The sequence below is a fragment of the Aptenodytes forsteri genome, unplaced genomic scaffold (genome assembly GCF_000699145.1).
Source record: "Aptenodytes forsteri isolate BGI_AS27 unplaced genomic scaffold, ASM69914v1 Scaffold8, whole genome shotgun sequence".
Classification (NCBI taxonomy): domain Eukaryota; kingdom Metazoa; phylum Chordata; class Aves; order Sphenisciformes; family Spheniscidae; genus Aptenodytes; species Aptenodytes forsteri.
The window spans coordinates 14,018,378-14,028,553 of NW_008796218.1; the positions used below are offsets into that span (position 1 = coordinate 14,018,378).

The 10,176-nt window shown below is 38.2% G+C and overlaps 1 protein-coding gene across 1 annotated transcript in view; it reads right to left on the reverse strand.

Moving 5' to 3' along the window:
• The window catches only part of LOC103906816 (bifunctional heparan sulfate N-deacetylase/N-sulfotransferase 3), a 64,194-nt gene extending 54,448 nt beyond the window's left edge, over positions 1 to 9,746 (reverse strand). Inside the window, exon 1 of the mRNA XM_009288875.1 lies at positions 8,766 to 9,746. Coding sequence (XP_009287150.1) covers positions 8,766 to 9,746 — 981 coding nt within the window. The remainder of the gene's footprint in view (positions 1 to 8,765) is intronic.
• Positions 9,747 to 10,176: the final 430 nt, after the last annotated feature.

Below are 10,176 nucleotides of genomic sequence, written 5' to 3' on the forward strand. Positions count from 1 at the left end.
CTTCTCTCAACTTCCTTCTTTCTTTTGCTCTCTGAACTTTGTAACTCAGTGAACAACGGGCAGCTTTTAAAACACCAATCTTGAAACTTTGAAAAAGCTTTTTCGGTGGAGACAAATTATCCAGTAGATTTGAACATCTTACAGTGTACACTAAGGTTTCAACGTGTCTTGACACACATTTCACTTACTTCATAAATTTTGGAATGGCAGGTTTTGCTTTCACGGCCAGACGGATCAACCCAAACAGAGCTGAGCTTAGGTTATGCTGACAATACTCAAAGTGTGCAGAATCACATGCATTTTCATCTCATCCATGAAAATATTAATGTCCATTCTTAAAGTATAAGTTTCTGAGAAGAGAGAGGAAGACAGAACTTGCTAACTACATGGCTGTGAACCAAAACTGAAGGCTGGCACACTGGGTGGACATAGGTATTTGTGTGGATTTCTTTGGAAGGGAAGCCTTATGCTCAAGTGTAAAGGTATCTCTGCATAATAAACTAAGTCAAGGGAAAAAGCAGAAACAGTGCTAAAGTATTCAGTTAGCGCACTTGATCTCTGATGAGCGTAATTGCTTAAGCTTGAAATAGAATAGCTCTTAAATCACACAACTCCATTGAGAACAGGAATCAGAATACAAAAGGCAGACACGATTGTTAAGAGAGTTCCTTCAGCCTAAGGATAGCAAAGTATTCACCACTACAGAGAAATATGGGGAATTAAAAAATGAAAAAAAAAAATTTACTGTAATTTTCTGGAAATATGCAGATGACTGCATCCATAGTACTATCCATACTACATCCATCTACTTATTTGGGAAATCAACAGTGGATTCACAGAAGCCATGATTTCCTTACTTTGATTCTATCATGAAAACAGACCAAGCACCAGGGCGTGTGTAACCAATAGTCAAATCTGGTGCTGGGGTAGAAGAGCTTGAAGCAAATCATTCTCATCGCCCTCGAAGATCTCATGGGATTTGCCATGCTGAGAAGCAGTTTCTGCAGCCTCTTTGACATTAAAAAAGCTGCAACTGAGATGGATTTCTTTTCTCTCAGTTCCCTGCCACAGAATTCATAACAGGAGGAGATGGCGCAATCCTTGAAAAATCACTGTTTCAAGATTTAGGTCTGCATGAAAGTGCATAGTGTCACAGCTTTTAAATAAGTTTAAAAAAAAAAAAAAAAGAAGAGATTCGGTTACTCCAGCATTGCAAAATTAAGCAGAAGGAAAAAAAAAACTGCTATGAACAATTTTATGATTAGTGATCTGCCTTGTCCTTCTGAGATATCTTTTGTCTTAATGCTCCAGAGAGCTCTGCGCTCAGCAGTTTAGTTTCTTAGCAGTCAATAAATACAAATGAGGGAGCATGGGGCAGTACCACTCTCCTGACCCAACCCTCCCATGTGAGACACTTCTGAAGTGCAGACTGTGCACACTTGTGAATGTGCAGAACTTCCACAGGATTCCTTTGGAATAGAAAATACTTGGCATCTTTTAGGCCCAGGTGCATAAACAAGTAGGAAAACAGATATATAGACTATTATCCTCTTTTAGAATAAAACTTAAACTGTTTTGCTAAAGGCCTCAAAGGCTGCAGCACATCAATACTGAGTTGTAAAATTCTGTGTCTAAGACCAGATGACTCTCCTAGGTTCAATGGAGCTAAGGACTACCACATCCAACTGCTTTATTTTTCCAAAAATTGATTTTTCAGAAAAACAACAACTCCAACACACCACCGACAAACCAAACAAGACAAGTCCAGCAAATGCAGAGCTAACAAAAAACTCTGAACTAACAGGAAATTTGGTTTCCTCATAGCCAACACAGCAATGGCAGTATAAGCCTCCTCTAAACTGCTAACAGGAATCGACTCTGTGCTAGAAAGAAGATCCACTGGTCGGTCTGTGTTCATTTTCTTTCACATTTTCCATGTAGAACAAGATGGCTTAGATACACAGCATCTTTTTACAGCTGCTGCGCCTGAGAAGTATCGTATAGATGAATGATGTAGATAGTTAAGCCAACTAGCAAGAATGGGCAAACGTGGTTACCATTTTGGCACAGGTACGGCTTCTTGTGTAGCTACAGAGGAGTACACCAGCGCTGCTATTTGACATACACACTCTCTTTACAGATTTCCTATGGAGAGCCATGCTCATCCCACAGCCCCAGGGAGGTAGGCAGCGTTGTGTGTGCAAACGTTTCTGAACATCAGTCCTTCCCACATATAATACCTATATGCATATCAACATAAAACACGGATCAGGGGCGTTCCAACACCCAGAAAAGGTAGCTTCCTCTCCGTTTGTCTGGCAGTTCACAGAGATATGATGTGGAACTTGGCTATCATTAGACACACAGTTACCATGCAAGGTTTTTGTCTTCATACACCATGGATAAGCTGTAAAATTAATCTTGGTGCCAAGCTTATTCCATGGGGTTTGGGTGTATGTAGCTCTACACAGGTTCAGAACAGGAGGAGGAAGCACGCGTGGAATTCTCAGCACTGCCCTGGCAGTCCCAGAAGTGCTGTACCCAAGGCAGAGCCAGCTCTCCTGCGTCCCCGTCACCCCTCTGCAGCCACCCTCCTCTGGTCGAGGACTTTATCCAGCTTTCCGTTTCAAACATCAGTACACTCCTTTTAAGAACAAAAGCTGGGCTGTATTGAGCAGCAGTTGGGTCAATCTTACTAGATTAAAATTCACAGAAGTTGCTACATAAACCAAATTGCTTTTAGAAGTTAAATGTTAAGATGACTGACTGGTAAAGCATTCTATATGCTGGTAGCAGCCCATAAAATACATAAAACCATTTTTATAATTTGTTTTAAAGTTATATTTTAGTTCTGAGATCTAATTCTAATTTCTTCTGCCTCACAGGGCATAATATGCCACACTACTGTATTTGCAACAATTAGCTCAAGAAGTTAAATCAGTCTTCCTAGGGCATCAGACAGCTACAGAAACACCACAGTTAATAATATTCTTTTTTTTTTTTTGCCTCTTTTTAAGAACAGAATGTGCTTTTTACTTATTATTTCAGCCAAATCAATATAAAATACCTTAGGAGCTTCAGGTCAAATTAAGAAAGAATATATGTACACACGCAGTAAGCACATTGAACAACGGCATAAAGGTACTATGACTAATGGATTGGGAATGTAAAATGATTAATCAGAACAAAAGTTCTTAATAGTTAATTCATTATGTTATTTAAAGAGGTGATTAAAAAGATTTTTTGAATCTCCCCAGGGGAAAGATTTACGGCTCAGTGCAACCAAACGGACACGAGTATCTCTGGTGGTTCTGCAACTGAAACATTTGATGACACATCTATCATTTCTTTCCTGATAACCTTCTATATGATCCTGTAGATAAAGAAGCAATTAACTTACAGAATTAGACTTCCTCCTGTGACAGAAGCCATCCTGTGTCTTGACAGTTCAGGCTTTCTGCACCTTTTAGTCATTTGGCCTTAGCACAAAATAGATCTAAGCCTCTCTTCCGAAGCAAATATTTAGGTCATTCTTATGCAAGAGTAACTGAAAAGATATGCCACTGTATTTTTAAAATTTATATCCAAGTGATATGCTTTACCATGGGAAGTTTTGATTTCTTTCCACATACGCTACACAGGGTGAAAAGACACTTTATGGGTTCTAAACAACTGTAGTAATTTAAGCTGTGCTGACTAATGTGGACGAATTTGTAATATAGTGAATAAACAATTAGCTCTTAGGGGAGAAATCTGTTACTAAACAAAATTATATTATATGAAATGAAAGATTAGGCCACCAATGCACTAAGGAAATAACAAAAAAGTGACAGCACTGGCTTTGGAACATGGAAGAAGATTGATCTGACCAAATGCAAATGTTTATATTTGAACTTAGTCACTCTAGAAGCATTTTATGAGCAACAGAAACAAATACATACTTTTAAGGTGCAATTCACTCAACCAGTCCTGCCTAAAGATGAGCAATTTTTCTGTGTTGTCTACTACGGAAAGTTAGAGGACTAGCTCCAATATAGATGTCTACATTATAAACCTCAAAATCTGGGCGAGATGACAGACTGTGCAAGTGATGGAGACTAAAATGCTACGAATTTATTCTTTCTGGCTAAATCCTCTCCATTATAAGAACGCTGGTTGGCACAGACGATACACAAAGAGGATAGCTTTTGTTGTCCAATTCTTCAATGACTCTAATGCCAAAAGACTGCATATTCAAGCTTGTATTGCCCATTTCAGTGCACATATACTAACAGACGCATTGTCTCAGCGCTCACAAAATAGAATGAGAAAAAAAGATACATCATCCCCCTCCCAATAATAGATATGGTTAATACAAAGCTTTTTGCTTGGCAATTATAAAAGAATAATTACAAGTGTAGAAAAAGATTAGGCTTACATGAAGAAAGTGATGAGATCCCCATCCTGACTTCAATTCAAAAGGTCTCTTCTGAAAAGCACACAAAGGACAAGACAGCCAAGAGGAGATCACACAGCTAATTATTTGGAAAAAATAATTTCACAGGGTTCTAGTTTTTCATTTTGAAAATGTGATCAACTCTCGAGGAAATACAGAAAGTGCACGTATTGGGGAAATGAAAGAAAAGGTAGACCAACTTACTGCCTAGACCACCAGCACTGCACAAACTGTCAATAGGAAAAAAAAAAAATCATATTTAGTGTTCCCCCTATTATCAGCTGCTTTTCCCTTGGAAAAATCTCAGCGCTTTATAGCCATAAAAATTTCACACAGAGTAACTGTAACAAAAAAAGATATTAAATTAGTAGACCGTCAGCCAGGACAATCACAGTCTATTAAGATAAACTTACTCTGTGGATATCTAGATAGATTTTCTCTGTATGTCCATTTAAATGAATTATTTGCACTGCACAGTCTCTTCATCTTCTAAAAGACACAAGGAAAATAAAATATAACACTGTCAACAGCACAACGGTCCCTCCTGCCTGACAGACATTAGGAGAGAAAAAAAGTTACTGAAAATGAACATTGAGATGACATTACCAAGCTTATTTTCAAAGTGGGAGGCAATTAGGCTATGAAAACATTCTCTTCCGTTATTTCTATTATACCAGAGGAAGATAAAGTAAATAAATATGAAGACGGACAGTTATTGTTGATGCACATTGACAGCTACTCAGTATGTTACACTGAAGAACTATGTTCTACCAGTCCAGATTTTATACAGTAACAGGCAAATCTGTAACAATCAGGTAGCCTAAAAATCTGAAGGTCCATTTCAAGTTGTTTTGGTTTTTTTTTTTTTTTTTTAACTGAAGAAGCTGTGGTGGAACTAGAATAAACTTCATCTGTTTAATAAAACAAACCATTTATTAGTTTTACAGGATTTAGGTTGATAAATCAAAAAATTTTCAGAAGGGCTCTTACACTTGTGTCCCTGACACTAGATACTCAAGCTTAAGTACCACCACTTCTGCACCTCTAAAGATGAGGCAAAGACACTCATTTTAGAGGGTTGCTTTTGACTTGACCTCTTCTGAGGTCAATATATAATACTGATAAAAAATTACCACTTAACCTTATGATAGCAATTTTTGTAAGTACTCAACTCCAATTTGTAAACTTTAAAGAGAAGGGCAGTTTAGCCTAACGTCCAAATATTAACTATTCTGGCCACTTTGCAAATCTCATTTAGGTATCTGAAGAAGAAATTCTCTTGAAAACCCGATCTTACATGCAATCAGGATCTCCCTCCTGGGAGACAGTCAAAAGGCGCCTGGACATGGCCCTGCTTGAGCAGGGGGGCTGGACCAGGTGACCTCCAGAGGTACCTTCCAACCTCAGCCATTCTGCAATTCTGTGAATTGCAGTGTAACAACTACCCTGTACTTCTTCAATCCTACAGAATATCTTTTGTTATGATGGCCCTCTATTTAAACTCTTAAGAAGAAAGAACAGTACAGACATAGCTTTCAACTTGCTCACCTTAAGTTGTGCCTGAATTTTAGGGGCTTAATCAATCAGTCCTTCTAAAGCGAATCTAGGTTCTCTATGCACTCAGAGAGAAGCCTTTGTCTCAGAAGACCCAAGACAAATGCTGCCTTCTTGAGTTAGGTAATGAATCATTAATGAGTGATTATTTTTGCTATCAGTTCTGCATTAACCCTCCAGTTTCTGAACTCTGTCCTATGCAGAGGAACGGGCAGAACCAATCCTAGATGTTCTCTGAATGTTGGGAGCTTTCTGAAGTGTTTTAGGTTACTTTGCATTAATAGAGCACATGTAGAAACGTTCACCTTACTCTCAGCAAGCTCACAGTCCTACCAGATGTGAGTATATCCAGAAAGTATTAAATAGGAGACATGTCAAACAAAATTAAAACACAAAAAAACATTACAGCCAATTCTCTATTGCTTGTATTTAAAATGTAAGCTTAGCAGAAATGAGATAATCTTGAGTACTGAAATTATACATAGCCTACATTTAGCAACCTATTTTCACACTTGCAGCGCACAATTCTGTCACAGTCAATGCAGCAGAACTCAGTAAAACACTCCTGTTTAATAGGATGTCATTTATCTGCAAATATACTTTACAATAATGGATTTTCAACTACCGTGAATTGATTTTATTTCATTCCTTCCACATGTCATTGTGCCACAGAGGATAACTCCTTTGATATTAATAGTAATGAAGACGCATTGCATCTGACAGCCCTAACAACATGTTTAATAGAACATTTTAACTAAGTAGATGAAGAATCAGAACAGAACACTTTTCCAGATTCCACTGTTTCAGTACACATTTCTGTATAAATGAAATTATCCTACTTAAAAGTTATTTCCACTTTGATATTATTTCTATGTAATTTGACAGTTTTATTTTGGGAAGATAACATTCTGACATACTGCAAATTATTCTCCCAAAACAATACAGCTTATCCTTTTGTATCTGCTCTAATCAGATTTGTCTCAATAGCCTCCTGTTTCTGGTAAGTAATTCTGGCAATTAATCATCCTAACTTATCCTAAAATGACAATCCTAAGGTGTCACTCAAAGAGAAACAATACAAAACATACTGTTTCAAACTGCTACTGCACAACCCAGTGAGAGATTTATTCAGCCTTTGTTTTACATATTTTGTTACCAGAAACTGCTGCTTCTGCAGAACAACAGTTTTGCCAGTGATGCGGGTCAGACCTTATTTCTTTCCTGCAATTTGAGTTTGCACTTAGGAGATTCTCAAAGCATGTTCACCCACCTAATTCTAATGCCACCATCATGTTTTACACAGAAACTCCATTTATTGAGTTTCACCTTTATTCCAGCTCCCTCCCATGCAATTTGTTTGCATAAGGAAAACACCTACTTATCTAGGAGGTATATCTTATTTATACTTGCATGTGCAGAGAATCTTTTGGAAAAGCGTGTATGCTGCAATTTTAAAGCAAATTAAAGTGTAACTACAAGTTCAAACCTTTTGTTTAAGGAAGCAATATATGCAGGTTACTGCAGCTGGACAAATATATTAACACTGAAAAAACAAAAACCTAGTTAAAAATGAAATAAAAATTACCATCAACTGCACACACTTTCCTTTTCCCAGTTCCTCTTTCCATTATGAAAGTTCTAACAAAACATCCTCCCTTATTTTTAGCACAAAGAGGGCAACAATCAGCATCTTACAGATTTTTAGCTTCTAGACCAAGTATCAGTTTTGGAAGGTGATCTCTAACTACCTGCTTTGTAACAACACTCTTCACAAAAAGGAAGCGAGGTATACAGCAAGAAATAATGGTAAGATGTTACTTCTACTGACCCATAACTACCACCTCAGTCGAACAGCACAATAGAGAGTGAAAAATGACCTTCAGGAATGTACAGCTTAAAATGTTAAAATGGAAATTGTCAAGCCATTTAGCGACAGAACAAGCTTTTAAGACCAATATTAACACAAACCTTGCTTGCAAGCAAGAGCCATAAAACAGAGATAAGAAAGGTGAAATGCTGCAACCAACTCCTGACATCTGAAACCTATTTCAAACAGCTAATAATCCAGTCTATTCCTCAAAATTTATGTTGACATTTACTTTTGCTCACTACATTTACCTCCTGCTTGTAAGACTAGCAACATGCACATTACATATGAATAGCTCTTGGGTCTAGCCCTGAAGTCCTGTGCTGTTTTCAAATGCCACTGAAGCATGTGCTTAGATAGAAGCTATTATCAGACTAGAGAGTTAAATACTCTGCAATTACGTTTAGAATTGTGTGTGTTGGGTGGGGTGCAGTGCGTGTGAAAGCGCTACCACTCTTACTCCCTTTTCTTTATCAGTTAGAGACAACTAGTTGCTAAGTAATTTCCTTTTGGGAGACTATTTTTCCATAGACAGTAAGGGGAATGGAATTCAGAGGTGCCCACCAACCTGTTTATAGAACTTAGCTCAGCAGGGACTTGCGTGTCACTTGAGAGAAAACAAGTGATAGTAACCAGTGAGTTGTCTTATCTTACATCCTTTTCTAGTACAGGCACAAGCGACACTGCACCGACTCTCCTCCAGCCTGGAGGTTGAAGGAACTGCTATACCTGGAATCAGTGACTACTCAAAGCCAGACAGACTGGCTTCTCTCTCAAGGCCCAAACAGGTTGCATTGCTACTTACTGATCTGTATCCTTTGTGAGTTCCAACTATTAATAACTGTTCCCTTTAAGATGAAAAAAATGGCACTTTGCTGTAATGACCATTAGTTTGTGCACATACTTTACCTGTACATCGTTGGTGTTCATTCTTGTTCTCTCCTTCCCAACGAAGATGTCATCTATGTCAACCAGAATGTACCTATCCAAGGACAGTCTGAGCTTCTTTCCAGACAGGAAAGAGATGGCATCTATGAAAATCAGCTTGTGCAGCCAAAAATTCAAGTTACTGCCGAAAAAGACTCGTTGAATCCCATCGTGGAGCCCCAGGTCATGAATTACTGTGGCATGGAGAGCACTTTTAGCAGCAGGTGGTGAAAGGTTTTCTGGTGTCTTTACTTTTGCAAATATCACTGGTTGATAAGCTGTATGATTAATCTGGAAAACCGCCCAGTCATTTCCAAGCAAGGGACCTTTCTCAAGCTTAGAAGATTTAGTCATATGGAGCAGTGGGGAATGAGGGTTAATGCAACAGTCCTTAATACCCAGATTGCTGTGGACGTGGAAAGGAAAGCCCTTCAACTGAAAGCTCTGCAAGCTGTTCTCGTTGCCTTTGTGAAATCCAATGACACCTACACCATATTCTATACAGTACTTATCTAGAAGGCCTCTGTTCCAAGAGTCCATGTTCACATACTTTAGAATATTCTCATACACTATGAGAGCATATTTGCCTTTATTTTTGTCTATAAGCACTGGGAGGTCACCTTTCCCAGGTGCAATCTCAATGTGAAACTGAAATCTGCTAGATTCTAAAATTGTTATTATATCTTGGCCTAATGTTGAGTACTGACTTTCCACAAACACCAGCACTACAAGATCTGTCCTCAGGGGATCAATAGGCTTCATGGTCTTCATCTCCATCAGCTTGTATGGCAACAGTTGAAGATCACCACATTCCACTTCTGAAGAGATTTCAGAAAGTTCATTTTCCTGTTTGTAGCCATTATACAAGTAGTACGCAGAAATAACTATGCTCACCATACAAAAAGTGGCCAGCAAAATAACTGTTCTTTGAAAATGTCTGTGAAGTTTCATGATAAAACTCATGTTGTTTACTTGCCTTAGATTGTTCTTGACAGCAGCATTAAAAACAAACACAGATTCTCAACAACTTATTCCAGTCCTCTGAAATATTTATGTCACCATTGCAGCACACACATCTATCTTCCACAAAGCTTTACAGAAGGCATACCCTAGAAGAAAAGAAAATCAGAGATTTAACTGAGGCATCACACTTGTGAAGTATCATCACACTTAAACTAATGGTGAGCAAAGAAATCACTGCCAAACAGAGGTTTGGGAACGAACAGCTCAAAACTTGGATAGTTTATTTTTGAAATTTTGCATTAGTAGCATTATTTCTTCCCGCTCCCACTAGTTGCCACGTGCATTTGAATGTCTCTAAATCTCACAGGCTCCTTACCCCAGAGGATCAAGTAAAAGAGGGTACACACAGGAAGCACTGAAAAGCAAGATA